Source organism: Monomorium pharaonis, chromosome 2 (assembly GCF_013373865.1).
Source record: "Monomorium pharaonis isolate MP-MQ-018 chromosome 2, ASM1337386v2, whole genome shotgun sequence".
In the NCBI taxonomy this organism is placed as follows: domain Eukaryota; kingdom Metazoa; phylum Arthropoda; class Insecta; order Hymenoptera; family Formicidae; genus Monomorium; species Monomorium pharaonis.
Genome location: NC_050468.1, coordinates 22,140,387 through 22,165,331, shown reverse-complemented (window position 1 = coordinate 22,165,331; position 24,945 = coordinate 22,140,387). Strand labels below are relative to the sequence as shown.

Here is a 24,945-nt window from a genome sequence, read left to right as displayed (position 1 = left end):
GAATTTGCTTCCTTTTAAAAACAAAAACAAGGTAAAACTTCTCGGGTACCTTAGTCTTTTCTACTAGTAGTAAATAAATAATTAAGTAGTGCCTTTTCTTCGTTTTTTTTTTATGAAAGAAAAAAACGATGTATATAAATATGGTTTGTTTTAAAAAAACATTGAAAAATCCACTTGAAGCAGGAGAAACGAAAAATACGGAGCGATAATGCATGACGCGACATTGGATCATCTCTGCTGCGTTTTTTATGGCAAATATTATTAACAATTTGTCTACAATGTTTTTTTTTTTTTTTTTTTTTTTTTTAATTCTTCCAAAATCTTTTTGAACACCTTCGGAACACGCGCATGCAATAAATTGCACGAAAAGAGTGCGACTGCAAGGCGGAAAAAAAATTGAAAGTTTCAAGCGTTTCATTCTTAATTCAGACGGTGCCCCACGCTGTCCGATCCTCGCGTTGTCACGAGACAGCCTCAGCCCATTCCGCAACGTCGTCGTGGCGAGAAGCGAGCGGCGCTGGCAAGGAGTTACGGGCTCCTTCGACCCAGACGACCTGCGCCCGACGTGTCCCGGTGCCGGTGATATATATTCGAGAACGCGGCGCCGCGACACGTGCTGGCTCGAGAGTCCACTCGAGTTACGCGAGCGGCGTAACTATTGAAAATTATGTGACCGCCTTATCGTGCGGCTTTGCGTTCACGTCTCGGGGACCCCGGCGTTAAAGTCTTCGGTACGACGGGACGAAGATGGGGGATGCCCGCTCGCTCGGTCCCTCCGAAACCTCTTGAATTGGCAACGTGCGCTTCATCCTAAATAACGTGTGTTCATCGTTGAAGATGACCGATCCTACTTGAGCACCAAATCCATTATTCCATTATTATACAATACGACTTACGACCGATTGTCTCTCGGTTAGCCCCCATTATATCACCCTGGAGGTTTCCCCGTGCATGCAATGTGAGCGGACGGACTAAATCGAGTTCCCGGTCAATTTATCATGGCGTTTGCACGCAGGAAAGCCAGATAGAAACGAAATGAAATCCCCCGCCGTCCGGGAGATCGCTGCGGGTCATACGGTCCGCGGAGATTTTACCCCCGAACGTCGAGAGAGAGAGAGAGAGAGAGAGAGAGAGAGAGGGAGAGGGAGAGGGAGAGAGACAGAGCTCCGAGTGAGGCAGATGGTAATACGTCTTTTCCTTTTTCTTCGGACTGTTGCAGATATCCAGGAGTTTTACGAGCTGACGCTGCTCGACGAATCGAAATCGGTGCAGCAGAAAACGGCGGAGACGATCCGCATCGCGGACAAATGGGAAGCCAGCGACGGGCCAATCACGCCGACCTTCGCCCAGAACGACGTGAGTACAGTTATATAAGTCTGTTCGCCTCTGTTCATATGTATCCTACTCGCGCTTCGCGAATTGCACTTTGCGAATTCCTCCAGGAGGAATAGAGAGAGGCGCGACGAGTGTGAGGCCAGTAATAAATCTCGATGAGACGCAATTCCGACGAGGCGCGCGGCGAAAATGAATCTCCGCGGCGCTCACTCGCTCGTTTCATTCCGGGTGAAATCGTTGGAATTGAAATCCCAACAATGTTGCGGCGCGATGACGGAAAATAGTCCGAACGTAATTCGCCGCGGCGAGTGTTGATTATATCTCGCCCAGCGGGGGTGCCGTTGCATAATTAACGCCGGTAATTATAATCGGCGGGTCGATTGGACCCGCGGAATATCATGCGGGTCCAATCAATCGGCCGGTCCGCCGATTTTAATTGCTAATTGCGGGCCGCCCGTCCGCAATCGACATGCACCGTCGCGACGACGTCATATCGACATCGATACCGTAAATGGCGAGCGATCGACGTGATATTCAGCCGCGACGATTGCGTGTAGCGGCTATATACACACTTTGCGCACTCCTCGATCACGTATATGCCCGGCTTTTCCGGATTAACTCGATCGTTAGAGTAACGTCGCGAGAACGAGAACGGAAATACTCCCGATAATTCGCTGTCCCGCACGGGGATCGAACAAATGGCGTTCGGCGTCCTTGGGGATGATTTTCGAAGAGCCGCGCGCTATTGGCTGATTTTTCGCTACACTTATCGAAATTTACACGATTAATACTATATGTGTTACTAAAGGAAAGATGCCGAGTGTAGAATACAATATTTCGATAATAACGCATTTCTTAAAAAATGGTGATTTATATAATTCACAAGAAACATATTTCTGTCGTATAAAAGGGAGAGTATTCAAGTATGTTATATCATAAATTTAAATAATTGAATATGACTAATTGAATATGAATCAAAAGTTTATTTATTTCTTAATTATTGTCATATTTACATTTAATTTTTAAGTTTTCTTTTTTTAGTTTTTGAAGTACAATTTGCTTGGTTGCTATTGTATATGCATTTTTAATTTAAATTTATTTTCCCGAAAAAGGATTGCATTATTGGTATACGATCGACCGCGCATTATTTATTTAATTGCAACATAATTTTGCAAAATTGATCGAAAGAGAACATCACGTAATTAAATGCTAAACTGTATGGTGCCGTTAAATTGTATGCTTCTATTTCCATACCGTAGAGCTGTAATTTCTACTAAATTAATACGACTTTCGACACAATGTCTACGACATAATCAGTCTTCAACATAATCTCGTTCGAACAGCGCTGCTCCCTGTATATGAAGAACACTGATACCGCAAGCTGTCAGCAGCAGTAAAGGCACAGGAGGGATGTGCAAGAAGGAAAGTCTTGGTATTTTTATCGCCGTAACATCGTGCATTTTCGACTCCTTTTGAATGCGCGGCGAATTCACGAACCACGTTTATATAACGCATTCCGGGCGTACATTTTATCGCTCGAGCAGATATTCCATTTTCGCACGCGCGTGCGAAAAACGTCTCGTGAAATTCTTACGTGCGGGAAAGGGGAACATAAGACGGAGCGCGCTCCGCGCGATTTTTGACGTACAAAATGACGTTAATCGTCCGAACTTAACGTCTTCTAGATAGGCGCGGGAGATATACGCGTGACGTCGTGAGATCCGTTTTCGTAATGACGTCGCTACACTTCCACGGCGAGAGGTGCTGTCGAGCGAAATTAAAGGAATACAAACGCGCAAATCGTGTTTCCCTTCCACGTCGACATTTTCCGATATTTTAAATAAAAGCTTCTCCGCATTTTCTTTACGACGCGCAGCTAGGAGGAAAGAACAAAGCGAAATATTAATGAGACTTCCCGGTTTGCGCTCATTTTACAATTACGTTGGTGCGCGCACGCCGGGCAAAGGCGGATTACACCGCAGATAACAATGTTTTGTGCTGAGCGAAATATCTTCTCTCTCTCTTTCTCTTTCTCTCTCTCTCTCTCTCTCTCTCTCTCTCTCTCTCTCTCTCTCTCTCTATCTCTATCTCTCTCGTTCTCTTCGTATATGTAATAAGCTGCGAGATAGGTGGAGTGTCGACACGCGTGCAGTATGTACATCCGCGTACACCGCATATGTACACGCGCTCTAATATATAGTACGTACGATCAAGTAAACGTTATTGCATATATCGGTACTATGATTGGATTAGTCCGTCACGCGCGGCATTTCTGCACAATTTGATCAAAATTCTGCCTCCTCGACGTTTTCGGATGTGATCGACTGTATCTCTCTTCTGTTTTATTGACCTTACATATTATAATTCCAGATATTTTTTATTTATCATTAATAAATTTTTACATCGTTATCTTTTCGGAGAAGCTTTTAGCTTAATTAGGAAATTTTATGGTAGACATCGACATTGTTTCGGTGCTGGAGTAGTTACATTACTGTTTCAAGTAGAGCACAGGGAGGGAGGAATTTATATATTACGAATTGAAATGCTGTGGCAACGAACTGGAGACGAATCAATACGTTGCAATTCGCTGCTAGCGCACAGTAAATGTAATTCGCAAAATTGGGTTGTAATTAGATTGTACTTTATCATGGAACGTATCGTCACTCTGAGCAGTTTGAATAAAACGAAGCGTTAAATTAAACTTAATTATGTCAGATTGGAAATACAATATATAATAAAATACTTTTCGCGTCTAATCATTGTTATGTATGTATATAATTTGTGACCTGATCTATTTCCGCGACAATCTTTGGTTCGCTCGGAGGTTTACTAGAAATACATGCGTATGAAATGAAAGATGTGTAACGAAGAGCGCTCCATGTTTGCAGTATAATACCAGTTTTATGTATTTACAAAACAACTTTTTATTTTGCTGTTGAAGTTTTTCTTCAATTTTATAACTTAAATGTATGATTTTTTTGTTAAACAGTTCGCATTGCAACTGCTTGTTTAGTGTTTAAAATAACTAACAGTATTATTATTAAAGTGGCAAAAAATGTAACATGCATTCTGTACACAAGTCGCAGTTTTAAATCAATTGAAACGTGAGTTTGACCAAGCTTTAATCAAAACAATTATTACACGAAAAACAAAAGCGATGCGTTTATATTATTTGATTTTAAAATAGATGGGAATCAGAAATGGCAATGGCGAGGGAATAGAAACAGAAAACACGAGTTGCAGTTTTATTAAATATTTCGTAATTTAATATTTTATTGCTTATATATATCGAATATTCTATTGTTGTTTGATAATAATGAAAATTAACCGACTGGGCAGTTAAAAGTGATTTCCGAAACAAGATTGAAAAATGTTTTGCCTCAATTGCAATTATTAAATATCTAGTTTTTTTTTTAAATACAAGGCACTTGATTGTGGACGCGTTTAATATTTTTGTGGAAAAACTGAAATATTCTTTTATTAAAAATGCATAGTAGTTTCTGAACTAAGGACCGATCAAGAAATAAACAATATAAAATCTTTTAGCGTAATTTAGACTTCAATTTTAGTGACCTAGTTTTCTTTCCAATTAAGATATCGAAAACTGCGGAAACGTACGACGGTCAATTAGAAGAGAAAAAATAATTTTTTGGCTTTCAACGTCGTTCTGTTGACCAAATGCAATTACCATAAAAAAAAAACCCGGTCAAAAAAGGAAGATCATTTAATTGCCGACTCTCGAGGCCGGAAAACAGTAAATCCGCCCGCAACGTCGAACGACGCGCATCGTCGCGTCGTCCGCTATCATACATATATGCATGTGTAACGCGGTGTGCTCTCCCGAAACAACAGTTAACAACTTCTAATGGCGCATTAAACGCGGGCCATTACCGTCGCGAAACAACAACGCCGCTGTTCTTCGTTATAGTGGCCGCTTTGCCATTCGCTACCCGTCAAAACTTCGATACACATTGCTGACCGGTTGCGTGTTTGCCGTGAGTTTTACGACGAGAGTTTAAATTCAAATAAATAAACGCGGCCTCCCCCCCCCCCGAAACAGTTGCGCGCTGCAACAACAACCGATAATCCTAATTACCACACGTATATAACAGAGACATTGCACATCAATAACACGTGTACAGCTGAGTGATCTGGTTCGCCCGTCCGGGGGAAGCCCGGAAGCTTCGTGTCGATTTTAAAAGAGATACGCGAACGCGGAATTATAGTTACGCTGGAAAATTCGTGGGATCTCACAGAAAGAGCTTAGCGTCAGAAAGTTATATTTTACACGCGTATAAGTTGTAGAAATATCCTCTTTATCGGGGCTCATTGCCGTTGCCTCGCGAATATCCGCGAATCCGGCCTTAAGAAGAGGCGTGCCGTACGCGGAATATCACCGGCATTGTAAACGGACGATATTTTCCCTGTTTGTTTTCCATTACTACGCAAGTGGTAGTCGTCGCCCTGCGCCTGTCGCTGGAATATGCACCGCTATGATAAGGGTGGGTAACCGCACTCGGTGTAATGGAAAATTCTGCGCCCGCCCGTTCGCCGTGAATATCCTTCCTTCCACGGTGTCCGCCTTCCCGGTTCCTCCTTGCTGAACGAACGCGATTTCCCGTGGGAAACGCTGAAATCGATAAGGGTCGCTCGCTTCCGCTCCTCTGACCTTTCTTTTCCGCGAAATGTTGGCGGAGTGGGGGAGCGGGAGAGGCCGCGGAGAGATTAAACTGTCGGTGCTCGTCGTGTCGGTCGATTTAAGTATCGGTAAACAATATCGGACAGTAAGTAATTTAATTTTCCAAAGGTTGGGCTCGCCGAAGGCTGAGTTTTCCGACAGCGGCAGTTTGCGAACGAGCGTGTCTCCCACACCGTTAACTATAAACTCGTATCAAACAAAGTACACGGCTGCTTTTCTTGTTATGCAGTTTACGGTCGCAATGTAAATGCGCTTGTGCGCCTTTATTTTGTGCCCTAATTATCTTATTTGTTACTAATACGAATCTATATATTAATAACATTTAAGGAGTTACTTATGTAGAAATAACGAATTAAAAAATAGACTGTTTTTTGACAAAATGTGAAACTTATTAAAAAGATGGATAAATGTGTTTTTATTTTAAAAATATGTATTTTTATTTAAAAAAGTAAAATGCACAATTAGAACAAAAATATGAAAATAACAGTGTCTTCTAAATCAATGTGCGTATCTGTATGAGAGTAACAATTCTGTCTCGATAAATTATCTGAAATTAAAAGATAAGCAATTTTTTCTTTACAATTGTTATTTTCAGATCACGAAGAAAATTTCTTTAACTTTATTTTTCGCGAAACAGCACATTTCAATTAAAAAATTACTTTTTTTCAAAAAAATTTATTCTTTTTTTTATAACTTCAGAAAAACAATTATAAATTGGAAAAAAACTTTCATGATACGATGTCGAATATTGTTAAAAATATTACTCTAAAATTTAAACTGATCGGATAAACCAGATTTGAGTTATCGTGGTTTTGAAAAATAATATTTTAAAAATACATTTCAATTTTAACAACACTTTTTTGTTGTAACTTTATTGTATTTATTTCTTTTATAAATATACACGTTATATATTTTTTTCAAAACAAAATAGATATATCTATTTGTCAAATAAGTTTTACATAATGTTGAAAACTACCCTATATGTTTCGATAGGAATTTATTGAGGGAGAATTATTGCTGCTATTTAGATATTGCATATTGATTTAGAGAACGCTATTATATTTTGTTCTAAATTTAAAAAATGGGCAATTATTAATTTTTATTTGCATAATTGTTTATAAGCAATCAAATAATTAAAATTTGTGTTTTTTATAAAGAAAATGCGTTTTTTTTATTAAAATATTTAACTTTTCTAAACTTATTTCTTTTCTTCTAAATCTTAATATTAAAACGGTAATTTAAGCACTTATTTAGAATACTCTAACATATTTTTTAGAATCCTTTTAGATTCCTTTTTAATTATGTTATTTTTTATTATAAATTAATAATTTTTTAAAAGTATCGAAAATTAACATTTTTTACCATAAATCCAAATAAGTATCTTATGTAATAATGTTCTAGGTTTTTAGGGACACAAAAATTTGTGGCATAAACAGTTAATAATATTGATTATCAAAACCGTTAAACGAATCTAAACGTATATGATGTATATGATATTTGAAGCTTTATCTCTACGATATCCATCAATTCATGAGGAAAATTTTCTTGGTCCATTGAGATGGTTTCCATTTCAAATGCAGTTTACTCGCGAGCCTGGTTAAAGGTATAGGATTGCTTAGCCCTCTAAAAGAATGCGGGAACTTTTCTCTTCCGTGCTTTGAGTGCAGAGAATGTTAAGCTGTTTCGCGCACAAAGCTGCTGCTGCCGGATACGAGGAGAGGACGACAGGAGAGGGCAGAGCTGTTTTTTATTTTTTCGTCTCGCGACTCAACATTTTGCAGTGCGCGAGTGCTATCAAGACAGATAGAACGTTGCTTCATTCTCAGGCGAGTCGCCATCATTTTGAACGACGTTGCAGTTGCACGGATTTCACCTCGCGTAATTATTTCATCGCGCGGAAGGGCGCGCGGAAAAGTGTCATGAGTTAAAAACGGATTACGTAATCGCGGGATTACGGCCGTTTCTTCTCGAAATGCGCTCACCCGATCGTACAACGTTCCTCTTTCCGGCGACAAAGGGAATTTATGGTCAGAGTCGCCTGTGCAACCCGAAACCCATTTCGCCGCGGGGAAAACGCGTCCATTTCCGATAAATGGAAGAAAGTCCCAACGAGAGCATTACTCGGCCCTTCGATCCGTTTAAAAATGCATGCGTTTGCGGCTGGCAACTTAATGCATTGCGTGGGGAAATGCCGGTCCATTCATTTGCGCAACCTAGAAAATTCGCTATTTCCAGAACGACTGAAAAGAATTTCGCAACCCGTGTTGCATTTCAAGTTCTGTAAAAAGCGCTGGACGAAATATTCGGAAATATCGAGTAACGATACGAAGCAGCGTTTCGTTTTTTCAATTCAAATTCCCTGACAGTAAGCTACTTTACGGACTTTTACTCTTTATCATACGATAAATAATTCCGGCGGCGGAACGGCGGCAATTGCCGCCAGTATGGTAGAGATTTGTCCGACCGATGGAATAAAATCATCGTGCAAATAAAAGGGATTTTATATTTATATTTTACATATGTGCTGTTTTCTGAAAGTAATTTATTTAACACCATACAGCTTTTATATTTGGTTTTATCCGCATACCGTGTATGCTGTTTAATTATTCGGCGAGATATCACATCGCAAATATGCGGTTTGAAAAGTTATGGCGATTTACCGTGCGAGCCCACTGGTTTCCCGGTTATTTGTTCCTAACCCGCGGACAAAAAGAACGAGTGTCGCACAACATTTATCATGGCGAAGGGAAAAAATGAATCGACGAAGGAACAATGCCACCCCCCCCCCGAATATCCCCAATTACGGCCGCCCTGCTTATCTGACTTCTCGACCGTCATTCGACTTTATCCTTCCTAACGAGGAGCCCGTTATTTCTTATCGCGTCAGAGCCGTGAGAGCCGAACTGTCGTCCGCGTCCGCATTTCTCTTTCGCTTCTTGTTGACGATAAGATAACACCAAACCGGCAATAACACCAAGAGATTCCGACGACGTTTGCTGCATTTAATTTGATCTCCGTTGGATAACGACCCGCACATCACTCATGCGCGTTTTTACGAAGATCATCATCACGTTCGATTTTGTCATCCGAAATGGGAAAGTCCGTGTCTTGTGTTTCCTTGATAACATTTATTTTACCTTTCATTTTTTTATATAAGACGAACACTCGGTTTACATTTGATTCGTTTCTAATTATATGGATATGATGTTAAAAAGTTGACTGTGAAACTTTCTAACTTTTTACTTACAACCTTCAGATTACATTTGTATGATTATTTTCTCTATTTTATTTAGTACAATGAAAATGTATGTTTGTCGAACTAGAGTAATGGAGGGTTAATCCCCAACTGAACTTATTCAAACGTATGTTTCGTATATAGAATTTCCTGAATACAATATTTGTAGCAGAGACCGCGATAATGCTGTTTTAGAATCAAATGTATCTTGGAACCGCATGAATCAGAAATAGACAACAGGGCGCTGAGAAATCAAGATGTTCTTGAACGAGATAACATTGCCTCAGAATAAATAGAAAATCGATTTTGGTTGCGGGACATTTTACTTCGCAGCCCTTATCTCCACACGAGCTATCATGTCGCTTTCTACTCCTTTTAGAGCAGTAGATACGTCGTTTTACATAATTTTCCATAAGGTGAATATCATGGGATCCAGGAGCAATTTTTCTCGCTAATGCATCGATATTTATAACAAGACTTATAAGCCGCGAGAATTCATTAGCCGCATGTGATGAAATGTGTCGATAGAAAAAATTAATCTTATATTGTTTAATATTATATATGAACAGTATTCGACATTTGTGTGATTTATATTAAAAAAACTGTGACAGCTACAAAACAAAATTAGCGGTTACGTATGTTTTGTTTTTACATATCCGTTTCTTCTTTAATATCAATCTGATGCGAGTTTAATTTATTTCTGGATCACATTACAACGTTGAAAGCCTTTTGTATAATAAAATTCTAAGAACGTAATTGTGTAATGACTGTTATTATAAAGTGAAAAGCGCGTGAAAAAATATATTTATAACATATATATATATATATATATATTACACAATAAAATATTATGCAGTATATTTTACTATCTCATAGCTCACCCATGTGTACATTTTAATTTGATTTAATTTTAATTTCTCTTTGTGTACTCTCACAAAATTACACTACAAGATATGCAAAGTATGTAAATACGCAAAAGACGAGTTGTAGCAGCAATGCTGCTTTGTGGTTATTTTGTAGTACATAGCTTTGGAGGGATAATAAAGAATGGAAAATATCAAAATATAAGTACTTACCTCTTGTATTCTTTGTTCAACTTGATCCCATTTACGCGTGGCCATATATCCTATCTTTTTATAATAAAACAAAAATATGCAAGGGTTTTTAAAGTTTTTTTAAATAAGAAAATAAATGTTTTACTTTTCTAACTTTTTAATAGTAGTAGACAGTATAACGTTTTTATCGACCCAGTTTATTTATCTGAAACGTGTAGTAAACAAATGCATAATTAAGTTTTTGATTGTGTGTATATATTCCAGATGCTGTACGTATTCCAGAGTTACTCTATAGTTGCACTTAATTACATGAAATTATAATTGTACACTTGCACATAATTATCAACATACTATCGTACTCGCGCGGTAACGCATGAGACACACACGATATGAAAAGAAGGGAACGAGATAAAGCAAAAAGTAGAATGTTGCAGTCAGATTAAACAGGAAAATCTTTATTTCCCCGCGCAGCGCCGTATAATATGCAAATCTGCGGAAGCCTCGCCTCAAATCTCGAGAAAGTTCCGATTAACCAGCGCAATTTCTCCTCGTTATCGATGTTATCGGTAAACGAACGGCAGGGCATGGACGAGAGCGAAGGCCCTCAACGGGATCCGTCGTTCCGTCAAACGTATTTTAGGATACAATTCACGAAGATAGAAGCAGATGAGGCCACGACGACTATTGCGTCTCTCCTCGGAAAGGTTTGGCAAACCACCTCGTTGCTGACGGGACATTCATCACCCGACTATCTCTGTGTCTTCTGCCCCCGGGGGGCATACACGAGACTGGAAGCTAATATTCGCGGCAGGCACGGCGCAAATATACGCGGTCGGTTGCGTTTACGGCTTTAGGGAGCTGTAAAATATTCGTAAATTACTCCCAGCGAGAGCGACGGTATGCGCGCTCGCTGTTACCCCGCCATCGGACTCTCTTCCAACAAGTATCGTGCCCGACTGCTCTCCAACCTGTTCGTTCGTATCCACGCGCGAATTCATCCAATCTAAACTCTCCCAGAGCGCGCGCGGATACGCGGCGCTCTCAAAAGTTACTCTACAATATATTTTATACCGCTTTCCTTAACTTTTAGCTCTTCATTATTGATTTTTTGGGGGGTGGAATCTCCTTTTTTACCACATAGACTTATTATAAGCTAGGCGGCTATTAATGATTGCAATACCATCCGATGGGATTATTACAGTTTCTCGAAAAGAGCTTTGGAAAGCTTTCAAAAGCAAGCTACAAAGTTCTTAAAAGCTTTCAGTAGTTGGAAAGATGAGACAAATCGATGGGCATTGTGTAACACAATATCCGATTGCGTCATACTGGTTGTACGTTCGGTACTTTGAATTTTTATTTACGTACGAAATCTTCAGTTGCGATGGATTCCTTTCAGGTTTACTGCGCATGGCTGTATCCGTAAAAACGATTTTGTCAATCAGCGATATCGCGCGCTCTCATGCGCTCGGCATGCTTCGATCGCGCAATACCTCGTCCATCAGTTTCGCTGCCGAACTGAATCGAGCCATGGGTTAAGCCCTCGTAGTACGTGGATAAAGCCGCCGGGAGCTCCGTACCTTCCACTATCCATGATAAAGTGAAATCCATTTGACTTACAGCTTATCGACTTGCTGGAGGGAAGGCGGATTTGTGAGTAATTTTGCATGACGACGCACGCATGGTTACTCTGAAAAATGCGACAGGAGAGAAAGAGGGGGGCGTTTTCATCGAATTTTGCAACAAAGGAAGCATTCTTAAAGTGCGCCGCACACACACGACATGAAGTGACCCGGAAGCACTTTTTCTTCTGCGAAAAAAAAGCGAAAATCATTCTATAAAATTGTTGCTTTCGGGCGAACATTTTTCTGAAAAAGTAAAATATATTTAATTTTCTTAATGCATTTACATGAGAAATTGCCTGCTATGTTACGTACTTCCTCAAGGAGAAAAAAAATAGCAGAGTTGCCGAATACGTACTATTTGAGTTTTCTTTTTATATGCTTTATTTGATACTAATTTATATGTAAATAAACGTTAGAAATTGTAGTTTGATATTTCAAGTACTTATTATAACAATGTTTAATTTTTCACCATTTATTAATTTATTGTAAGCTTTTTTACAACATGCTGCAAAAGATACGATTTAGGCAATCGGTTGTTTAAAGTATTCCCACGGGGAGAGACGGGTAGAGACGGGGAGAGACGGGTAGAGATGGGGAGAGACGGGGAGAGACAGGGAGAAACCGGGAGAGACAGGGAGAGACGGGTAGAGACGAGTAGAGACGGGGAGAGACGGGGAGAGACGGGGAGAGACGGGGAGAGACGGGGAGAGACGGGGAGAGACGGGGAGAGACCGGGAGATACGGAGAGAAATTATTAAAAAATATAAATTTAATTATTATAATATGTGCACAATATATACGTACAAGTAATATAAAATATTTGACAAATCTTTTTTATGAACATATAAAAATTTGGTATAAAATAATATGGTTATCAGTTACATAAATTGACTAATTGACTAAAAATTAACATCAGTCATATTTAATTTTTTAAGTATTGTTAACATGCATAAAATATGATGTACAGTTTTTGTCTGTTATTTATCTCATTTACTTTACATTTTTATTACTAAATATTGCTTTTTATTTAGTAAAAATGTAAAATATTGAAAACATACGATTTAAAAGACCGTTTGCATTTAGTAACTCTTTGCTATTTGTCATTAAATATCACACACACACACACACACACACACACACACACACACACACACACACACACACACACACACACACACACAACAAAAACTTTCTGGAAAACGCCTCAAACTACAGTCAATAAAACGCAAAATCTTTATAAATAATCACCTTTTTTCTATTCTTATTAAAGTCTTATAAATTCTTAAAAAGTTCTTATTAAAATTTTATTAGTATTTTATTTAATTTTAATAAAATTTATATTAATCTGTATTAAATCTATATAAAATTTTTTTTTAAGGGTCGCATATATATTTATTTTATTATATACGACTATATTTATTTAATTTATATCTGTTTATTTTAATGAAATTGTAATGGTACAATTTTATTAATAAACAGATTAATGCAGACGTTTGTTTTGATAGTTGAAATTTGATGTCCACTTCCATTTTTCTTAAATTCTTTACCTAACGGTCGACATTAAATTTTGCGACCACAATAGCGACTGAAGTTGGTCCGGACGATGCGACACGAGTTACGGGATCTCGTTACAGCTCCACGAAATGTATGGGCGACATCCGGAACACCCACTTACGGAGGGTCCTTGAGGCGTTCGTCCGCGATCACAATTCACCGTGTGTCCAACTAGCTTGTTCACAACTTGTTTTGCAGCGTGCACAGTTTTCCTTGTTGTGTAACATTTTTTCGAAATACAATTTATCTAATACATATATCTACCAATTTTACCATTGTTTTTCGCCGCGAATGCAAACGAATTATGTTCTAAACATACTAAAAATATATCATCTTTCGAATTTTGGAGCACAGCTTATTTCAAAGTGCATGGCTGTTTAGTAAATTATAATATATTTTGATATTATACAGCTATAACTTTTTGAATAAAAAACTTTTCATTAAATAATAAAAGTAGCAACTTGTAAAAAAATAATTTTATTATAAAAATCTGCAAAATAAATTAACCTGAAAATGTGATATACTTTTGTTCGATATTGTATACGAATAACAGAGAATTCGACATATGTATAATATCAATGGAAGAGAGTTCTTGTATCTGTTTGCATTGTATTCTGTAACATTATTAATTATGATCATTTTCCGATGTCATTGATACAGCGATTTACTTATCAAGAGTAATATGTATTCCCACAAAATATTATAATTCGAATTTGATATTTATTTTCTTTTTATTATAATTTATATATATATAAGCAAAAAAGCAAAGGACATTATTGTACACGTAACTTTTATGAAAAGTTACAGCTTTTAGATTTACATTTCTCTTTCATCGGTTTCATCGATATGTTTCTCATATTAATTAAAATCATGAGGTCAGATCGAAAAAATGAAAACTGTCGTTTCAGAATTTTTTAGAACGTTGTCTCAGAATTTTTCTCTTTTCTTTTATTTTGACACTTGTTATGCCGGATATCCACGACATACGGTAGATTTTCTGTGCTCGAATCACAAACTGCACACGTCAGGTAGGAGTTTGCCACACTCGGGGCATCATATGATAACACAATCTACCGGCGAGAACTCGTTGCATAAATTCCAACCACGGCGGGACGGTACCGCCTTCGTCGCCAATGTTGGGAAGTCGGTGAGAGGGGTGTGAGCGTCGGTATAGCGGTTCGCCAATTAATCACCTTCTGACAAATTGCCGAACCGGTCGTTTTGCTCGTAACATCGGAAGCGCTGCCCGGGCCGGGCCGTGTTCTTGCCGGCCGTCTCTTCCTTCATGAACGGCGCCTTCCTCCGCGCGGATTACGCAAGAAGGATCCCACGGGATCTGCGAAGGCGGCGGAAGCGCAGAAACCGAGGAAACGGGGGATTACGGTGTTTATTAGAGGCTCTCGTCGGTGGAGTTAATGGAAGCCTACCCCATTTCCATTTTCCATGTTACCGGAGGTATCTGTGTGCTCGTTTTCTACTTAGACCACGAATTAATATCGAATATCGAGTTATTGTGGAGGGAAAAGAAGCTACATTATGTAATGTTACATTTTACAGTATATTTCATAATCGTAATAGTCGAAGAAATGTTATTTTGCAATAATTTGTTGCAATAATTTCCGATTTTAAATGTTGGGTACGTATATTATATTATATTTATAAATAAAAACACAATTGATATCAATAAAAGTGTTTATTACTCTGAAATTGTAATAAGCAAAAAAGAAACGCCGATATTGGTCGAATGTTGGTGCTCGACAATAATAATAATGATTATAATAATTTTACGTGAATTATATAATTTCCAGCTTATATGAACTGCGCGTCGATTATTGGGTAAATCTTTTTTTTCTTTTAATCTTGTTGTTTACAATGAAAATAAAGATACTAAACATGAATTAAGCATTGCAATACTTTCGCAAAGCATATACACATTTACTTATAAAATAATAATTACACATGATTAAATAATATTGTTCTTTTAGTATTCCATATTATATATGTATGTATATATATATTTTTTTTTTTACTATTTTTCTATTATATATTATTATAACTCTCGCAGATAAATCGCACGTTTATACATATACCATAAATCCGATTTCCGCTATCCTATATATCAACACGAATGGCAATAGCTCTTCACCGTGCACTTCGCCAAATTCTTAGATTTCTGCAAACGGTCGAAAAACGACTCGCAAAACTTTCGCCTCAAACGAAAAGTCACGATTTTACGTTACAAAGGCATTTGATACGTGAAAAAATACTTGGACTCAATTTAGCGTTATCCGAAAGCGAAATCTTTGTACACCGAGACGAATCTCGTATCAAATCGTCAGGATAACTCGAAATTCCATTACGGCGAAGAGCGATTTTTGTGACAGTCCACTGCGAAAGAGGCAGAAGACTTCTACAGAAATATATCCTTGGTGAATTTCTCTCATCGTGTTGTTATCGAACTTTTCTCATTTCATGCGATGATTCGGAGACGGTGACTTCGCGTGCGATATTGAACGTCGAACAGATGTACGTGATAATTAATGAAGCGCGGCTGACAATGGGACGCATTTCATATTGACACGCAGAAACATACGACGGATTGGGACACGATGGCTAGCGGAATTTAATAACGGCGACGGGATAAAAATTTGGCGCGCGCGCCCCGGGGGAAAAAATTACGCTTGTGCTTTAGGAGAGATGCACGTTTCGCTGCAATAAAGTGACTCTCGCGTAATAGACGGCGGTTCGCTCCGGCGAATTGCCGCTGAGCGTGGCATGCGCGCGTGTTGACGTTTCCACAGCGTTGAAGGAAGGAAGCCAGCGTGGAAAAATATAATGCCAGCGCGGATCCCGCCTTGCGAACTAATTTTTAATGCGCCGGCGAGGTTGATGAATATCGCGCACGATATTATATGCGCGAAACGTGCCGCGCGTACCCATTCCGCGTTATTATAATAATTGCGTCTGTCTATTTATGCACTTTTCCCGTAAAAAAAGAAGAAAAAAAAAATCTCCGCGCGAAACGCGCCTCTCGTTAATGACTCGTCGCGAGCTTCGTTTCGTTGAATATATCGTTCCGGTTAAAAATTTACGATTGCGCGCCTCGTCGCAATGAGGCGCGATTAACCGATACGACGACGTTAACGATAATTGTCCGAGGCGCAGAAAAATATGGCAGTTTATCATCGGCAGGGAAGCGCGGTTATGGACGACGAAAAAGCGCTTCGCGTAAAATGTACACTCTTCCTCCTCGTAGTCGTCGTTGTCGTCGTCGTCGTCGTCGTCGTCGGGAAATGTCCCCTCGCACTTTACCGCCGGAAAACGTCGCGAAATTTCGCTATCTGGCCCGTTGCCATTCCCGCGCGCAGGGAGAACAAACAGTCGCGTATGAATAACACGCCGTGAAGTGTCGCTCTTAGAGAGGTCGGGAATTAATAGAAGAATATTCCCGCGTTTTGCAAGTAGAAATTATCCGATGGCGATGGAACCGTTAGGAAGTTTATGGATAAGCTGATGCACTTGTCGGAAGCGTTGCGTCGGAGTGATTTACACGTTTAACCAAAAAAAAAAAAAAAAAGAGAAGAAAGAAATAACCGAAGCGTGCGAACAAGTAGATGACCCTGCTGTATACGTTACATCGCTCAGGCCGGCGCGGACGCGGAAAAGCTCGCAAGCTCCACGAGATAACGTGCAACAAATCGTCGTTTTTGCCGACTACCGTTTGGCATCGATTAACTACTTGACCTTTTTCCTCCTCCCCTCCCCCCCCTTTCGTCTCTCCGACTTTAACTTATAGTTGAAATGGAGCAGCGTTATTCCCCCGTACGGGGCTGCAAACTGTCTGAAAGACGTGTTTGCAATAAGACGAGCCGGCGCCGCGCGACGCCGGAAATTGAGCGTGTGCCGTTCGAGGAGCCCTGCTGCACGGAAGACAACACGTAGGCCATCGTTCTCGCCTCTCGCGTAATTCCCATCCGAGCGTAGTATCGCCTTCAACGTCGAGGGGGAGGGGGGAGGGGGGGGTGGCGGCGATGGCGGTGGTGTAGCCTGCTCTCGCCCGTCTGCCTGCCTTCGCAGCACCACGTCACCCGTACGCGAAACAACGCCGTCCTCATCCCGCTTGATGGATGTGGCGTGCATCGTCTGCCTGGTCGTGGCTGGCTGCTTCCGGAAGCAAGAGAGCATTTCTCTCTGCTCTCCATCTCCTCTCTCTCTCTCTCTCTCTCTCTCTCTCGCTTCTCCACGTTCAGACACAAGCAGCCGCTCCTACCCGCGGTGAAGCGCGTGAGAAATCGAGGCGAATGAAATTTCACGGTGGCCAGAATGAGCTCTGACTTCCGCCTCGCTCCGTAATTATCCGTTTTCGAGGAAATTACTGCCCGACAGGTTTTCACTCCCTCCCCCCCCCCTCCCCTTTCTCCTCGCCTTCGCCCTCGCGCCGTCTCGCAGCCAGAAAGAATTCGTAGCGTCCGGTCGGATTGATGGCCGTGGATTAATTGCCCCGATCCGACTCATCCGAGTCGGGATTTCGGGCGTCGAATCGCGCGTGTTTGCGATCAACAAGAGCGACTCGTGCCCCGCATCGAACGCGCGTTTGTTTACTTATATATATTGAAAATTCCAAATGGAATACATTTACTTGTAGCCAAATAGAATGGATCGTGCGTATTCGGACAGATAAATATCAGGTGTTTTTTCCATCTCCTCTCTGTTCTCTCGTCGTAATGTCCGCTTGTGTTTGCGACGACGAATGGTCCGTTTGCCGCAAGGAAATTTCCAATTAATCAAAGTTAATTAATCGCACTTATCCGTTCGCACTCCCTTGTCGAATACCCTGAAAAGATATAATAACGCCATCAAACTTGATACGCATGATCGGCGTTGCGCGACGACGCGTGTAGAGTTAAACGATGCGGAAAATTGTGTGAGGCCACGTCGCGAGAGGATCTATCGAGAGAATTATATTCCTCGCGCGATATCCGTCGACTCGCGATGGAACGTGAGAGGGGAAAGTCGAGACGCGGAGGAGACGTGATCGATCGCCGTCTTCGCGACACAAATAATTCGTGATTGACGATCCGCGCCACGGATCTGTATCCCCCGATGAATTATGCATTCGGATAGCGCGTGTCATTGCTCATAGGTCATCGTCCACGGTAACGATCGGAGAATTAGGATTGCAGCACTCCGAGTGCTTATAATTATTATGCAGCGTTCTATCAATTTCGGTACTATCGAAGCTGCAGCTCGCAGGGTGGGCAGATGCGTGCCCCGCATTTGTGCACGTGTATGTGCGTGTGTGCTCTCGCGGCTTTCAGCATACGTACAAACCGGCCGAATAGAATTTGGGGATCTGGCAGCGCTCCGTTTCTGTGCCAATATTGACGCGCCGTGGAGGGTTGCGATTGCGCTCCCCCTATATTGCGCACCCTCTGCGGCTCCTCTTCGGACACGAGTCCGCGGAATTGAATTTTGGTGATATAATTATCGAATGCTGTGTAACTAAGCGATCTGTATCCAGCGCGATAGCGCCGACCTGAACGGGAAGCCGCATTCTCATCAAGCGGTTAGAACGGGTAAATAGTTATGAGTTATAACATTATATGAAGTTCCGGGAGAAGGTGAGGAGAGGAGGGGATCGTGCAGCATATGAAACCATAATGTTGTTAAGCAGGGGGTAATAGAGAAGGAGGTTCACGGAGAGTAGGAATTGGCAGGCTCCCCCATAACAAGTATTTTTTCCCATACACGGAAAAAATTAGTATTAATTCAATAATCATTGAATATACGAAGCAAAAATTAAAAAATTTTTAATCAGTTTAATAATCTTCAATTTCAACCAATTATTATATTTTAATATTGTAGCGATCATCTAAAGAGCACAATTATTTTCATAATAATAGTAAATGATTCTAATTAAATCTAGAAAGATTCTAATTCTTTGTTTAAAGATAATATTTTTTATTCAATATTTTTTCCTCTCAATGCAATAAAAGTTACTATTGAATAATGAAGATATATTTTTTTATAAAATTAATACAAAATTTTTCATGTCAGCAAGTTATATTTGTTTAAGACTAACAAATTATTTAAGAAAGCTTTTATATTTTTGCTTACATATAAGACAATTTTATAAGACAATGATTATAGATTTGAAATTTATTTCTTTTCTGTGCAACAATATGTAGCTTTTTCTCTTTTGTAAAAATATACTGTTTTTTTTATTTGTACGTTATGTATCTACTTATTAATATCTGTAATGTATCTGTCTTTATTTCAATCACTTGTTTATTTTTGTTTCTTCTCCAATTTTTCGTCAGCCATTTATTTCCAATAAGTATTAATCGTGCATAATATCAAGTGTACAAATTAACCCTTTTTTTAATTGAAAATTATTGACGGATCATTAAGTAGAAATTTAATTTTGTTGTTTTTAGGATTTTATCCTATCTGTCGAACAGCTGACGAATATCTTTGCGGAAGAAACTTGGCGGTTTACAGTCGATAAAATTTTCAAAACTTTTTCGGACTCTACCGTCTTAAAATGTGTATCAGGCAGATGTTGAGGCGACCGGAACGGCTGGTAATCCGACGGAGTTAAGTTTTCTAGGATAAGACGGGAAAAAGTCGTATGAAGGAGAATTTTTCAGCATGCATGACATCTTTCATCTTCTTTGCAACATGTGGTCGAATGTTTTCGTGCTGCAAAATAAGATCTTCTCTCCGAAACCTCTGATACCGTTTTTTTGCACATTTTATGAGTCACCGGCTCCTTCCAGCTCCAAAGCGGAATAAATCATCCGTGGCTTTAGCAGCTTTATTTTTTAATGAAATACGAAAACAAAATACAATGCCTCAATGCGCGCTGTCGGCCCACCGTGTTCACTGTTTTATAAAATTATGTTGTCTTCTTTACCAAGCAAATATACGATGTTTTGAAAACATGGAAATTTATACTTGTAAATTGCAAAAAAGTGAGAAAATACGTTATTTACAAATGGAGTTATAAAACATCGAATATAAAAGCATTAATTAAATTGCTTATTTAATGTTACATTTAATAGCAAATTCAATAATACGCGCTAATAATATACAAGAAAATTGTTGTACACTAATTTAACCAAAGTAACATCACATGTTACTTATTTTTATATTGAGAGCTTTAATGCGCATAATCAATATTTTGTTATAAGATTAAATAAATTAATAGAATGTACTTATGTAAAAGGAGTTTAAAAGAAGTAATTAAAAATAGTTGATATTTTTTAAGATAATTTATTTTTTTTCTACTCTTTCACGCGATAAGTATCTGCACCCATTACATCTACTATCTTACAAAGAAGAGTTATAAACTTTATGACAATGCATAGGTATTATAAGTTAGAGTAGAGTATACGTCACGCTCCTAGAGGATTTTAGCTGGTACACATAAAAATAACATAAAATATAACATAATTTGCTATAACTAATACAACTGAAACAATAAAAACAAATTATCCAATCACAGCTGAAAGTTTTAAAAAAGTAGTCTAACGTGTTTGATTATTCTCGACTTTAATTAATCGTTTTAAATCTATTTAAATTTTCCGTTTTTCTATGTGCCACTGACCTTACAACTTGAAAAAAAAGAATATAATGAAAAGCTCTACATATATATTTGAAAATATAACATTTACGCTACCTTTCTATTTAATTAATTATTTTTTATTTTACTATTACTACTATTGCAATTTGAACAATAATCGAATTAGTATGTTTAAGTTGTTATAGATAATTAATTTGTTATTTTATCAACCACGTTGAACTGCTTTTATATCATTATCGAAATCATTGTGAAAATGTTAAGAACATTATATGCTGTGTGTAGCTTTCTTCTCCGTGTTCTTTTTAAATCTTCCTGTTCAGAACACGCTTTACAATGTTGCTATAATATAATATTATTACTATCAATGGCGGTAAAAGTTTTTTAAATTTGATTTTCACAATACATTTAATTAATAAATTCTTTTACGTACTGTTACTACACAGCGAGAAAAATTTCTTTAGATTCAATAAACAATTTTGTGCAACTATTCCAAAACATATATTTCTTGGTTTTAATAAATTTTATTAAATTTAAAGGAAATTTATTAAATCAAAGAAATATATACTTTGGAATAGTCGATCAAAACTTCTTATCAAATCTAAAGAAATCTTTTTCTCTGTGTACCTATCTTAATCTTATATCAATTAGTTATAATTATACATTAGTTATAATTAGTTATACGAAATACATAATTGCATAAATCCTAGGATAGATATCGAAATGAAAATCACGCTCTCGTGCGTCTTGTTTGCTTACCACGTTTGTCTCGAAAGGATTAAATCAGATCCGATGGATCACTTTATTGTGATTAATTGAATCCGCTTGAAACTGCTTAATTACATTATCAAACACAATATCAAACCAAGGACGAATGATAATGAATGACACTTGTTAAATTGTTTAAAGCAGGGTTTCCTAAATTTATCTAGATCACGACCCATTTTTTAAAGCAGGTAAATAACCACGATCTATCTAGCTTTAGGGCTTATGAAGAAGCAGGGGGAAAAGAAAGTAAATTAATTATTTATTTACAACACTTTAATTCTTCTTTTTAATTTTTTATTGAATATAATTTTATTAATCTATTTTTCTAAATAAAAGATAAGAGTTTAATAATTAAAGTTTAAGAGTTTATTTCGAAATTTAACTTTAATTCCTATTATATAGCTGAAAACTTTTTCACGATCCACCAAAAATTTTAAAATCTCTGGTTTAAAGGCATAATTAAGCTCGAGATCCCAAAAGGAGTGAAAGAACGACAGAAACATATAAAAAAGCTTAAAAAGCACTACAGACCTGCAGCTCAAACTCTTAACTATCTGTGCGACATTTTAAATTATATACATCACACGCTCTCGTGTCATTATCGTGAAATTGCTCTTGGTCGAAAGTGTTCTCCAACGAGTTTACGTGAAGATCGCCGCCACTGCCGCCAGTCGTATAAACTCTTTGCCTTTGCGCTTTATACGCGGAGGCGCATTCTCTCGCTGTTGAGCGCGTCTCCCGTTGCGGACCCTCTGAAAGCACTCGAGAAGGGTTACGACCGTAACCTGAAAAGCTGCAAGGGACATAAAGAAAAGACGGCATCCGCCCTTTCCCGTGCGCGGCCCCATTTCTCATGTGGCGCGACGACGACGGTGCGGCGGCGGCGGGCCTCCCTGTTGTCATAGACGAACGTTCTCGAATTTTCTCGCACGCGCGGGGCGAGAAACGAACACATCCACGTGCTCGCCAGCAGCGTGACGGTATTCGGCGTGCACTTGTAGGGGAGGTCGACGAACGTTTGTCACAATCGAGTCGAGATGCCGTTCAATTGCGTTCCGTTGTTTGCCCCATTCCGCTGGTGTGCATGCGTTGGATAAAGTCAGACATATTTGCATTTCGCCACGATCGTGGACTTGGTGCTTGCGTGAACGCGAACATTTCTGTCTTGCCGTCAGATAAAATGTAATGATATGCGCGATAATGTTGTTTTTCTTCCTTAAATGTAAACGTATTTAATTGAAACTCGCTTATTGATTTTATTTTGTATACATTATGACGGTCAAAACAAATTTCCATTTAAATGCCCATCGGGCATTACATGTCCTGTTATTTCATAAGCTAATTTCAGAATACCTAAATGAAAAGATAAAACTTTTTCCGATGTTCCTGAAGTCAAATCAAATATTTGTGGGCTAAATTATCACTGCTGCTGATCTCTTTCAATCTTCACTCTTGCGGTCTTTTTTAATGATAAAAATATAGTCGCAACTAGACTAGTTATAAAATGTTCCAGCACTTCCTATTCTATCGACTTAGTTACTTTTTAATTGTTTAGACTCGACATTATTTTGTTGCACGACAATGGTTATTCAATCGTGACAAATTGGATTTTAGTTGAACATGCCTAGTATGTTTTTTTTTACTTTAAATTATCTACATTTTTCTACAAATACACATTTATTTATTATTTTCTATTACGGCATTTATCTATCAGCTGTTTAAGTTCCCAATCGATTTAACAGCTTTCGAGATTTTTCTCTCCGTAAGGTGTGACTATTTATCAAATTGAATAATTTATGTAGACAAATTGTATACACGTGCACGCTGCAATATAAAATTCCTGTTCACAGCTAAATTTGAGATACTTTATCTTTCCTGAAACGATAAAAATATCGATTTCGCTCCTCCTCGCAGACTTCGGGCCGGAATTCACGGTATCCATTTTACGGGACCCGCCGAAGCAAATGCGTTTTATTCGAGATATTTGAACACGCGAGCACAAAAAGAAGGAGAGGAAGACGGAAGCGCGCGCCCGCATTATTCTATTTTGCAAGACGACACGAAAAGAGAGCGGTATTTATCTTCCAGTTCGTTCCCGCGAAGCTTTTATTCGGAGATCAGATCGAACAAACATTCGCCGGAAGCAGACTTAAGGGGAGATTCTAGAGGGTAGTTCCGATGATGGAGGGAAGAGGCGGCATATCTTAAATCAACTGGATCGTGAGGTAGAAAGCCGGTTAGCTGATCCTCATCGCCGTTCTCTGTCCTCGCGCCGCCTCCGCTGATTTCCGAATCTTATATAAATCGACTTTCAGATTACACGGTTTTTGGAATCGGAATCGGACGGCATCTCGTTACGTCTCTCACGCAAGGAGGCGGATTTATTCCTCCACGCTGCGCCGAACAGTTACCGACGAGTGCGCGGCAAACACTCGTCTTGATTTGGAAACAGGCGCAAGTATCACACGTTGTTGGATCGTCCGCTCGGTAAACCGGGGAAGCAGCTGGATCTATTACATTTGGTCGCATTTGATTTACCTCGTCGGTTCTAAATGCCGGCTGCCGAAATTATTCAGCGAACGAGAGAGAATTGATGAGCTGCTTAGAAGTACAATTAACATTTATAAAAATTCATATTTTGAATATCTGTAGTGCGTAATATGTAATCATGTCAAAACAGTTAGAAAAGAGGAGAAGCGAAAGAGAAGATTTGTAAATTATCAAAACTGATTGCAAATTTGATTGCAAATGAGTAAAAGATTTTTATATAAGGAAAAAGATTACGATACATTTATATCAAACTTATTCATTGATGCGCTGTGTAAGGAAAACTTCGGACTGTGTAAAGTAACTTGGTTTACTTGATTAAATGAGGTTGATCAATTTCCTGTTATTTAAGTCGAGTCGTAAATCGCAACTTTAGGCCTCCCTTGCAGCAAAAAGAATACGAGGGAAAATAGAAAATACAGAAACTTTCTCTTCAGAGAATTAGAAAAATGATAGCAGTGGGAAAATTGTTTTTACGATAAAGTGGTTTATTTAGAATCAGTCCCCATTGTTTCTTTTTCTGTTTCTCTCTTCTTTCCTCTTCTCTC

The 24,945-nt window shown here is 38.8% G+C and overlaps 1 protein-coding gene across 10 annotated transcripts in view; it reads left to right on the top strand.

The window, feature by feature from the left end:
• The window catches only part of LOC105834480 (disks large 1 tumor suppressor protein), a 401,711-nt gene that overhangs the window by 125,102 nt on the left and 251,664 nt on the right, over positions 1-24,945 (top strand). For all 10 annotated transcript variants that reach the window (XM_036283261.1, XM_036283260.1, XM_036283262.1 and 7 more), the window contains one exon: positions 1,220-1,356. In XM_036283261.1, coding sequence (XP_036139154.1) covers positions 1,220-1,356 — 137 coding nt within the window. The remainder of the gene's footprint in view (positions 1-1,219; positions 1,357-24,945) is intronic.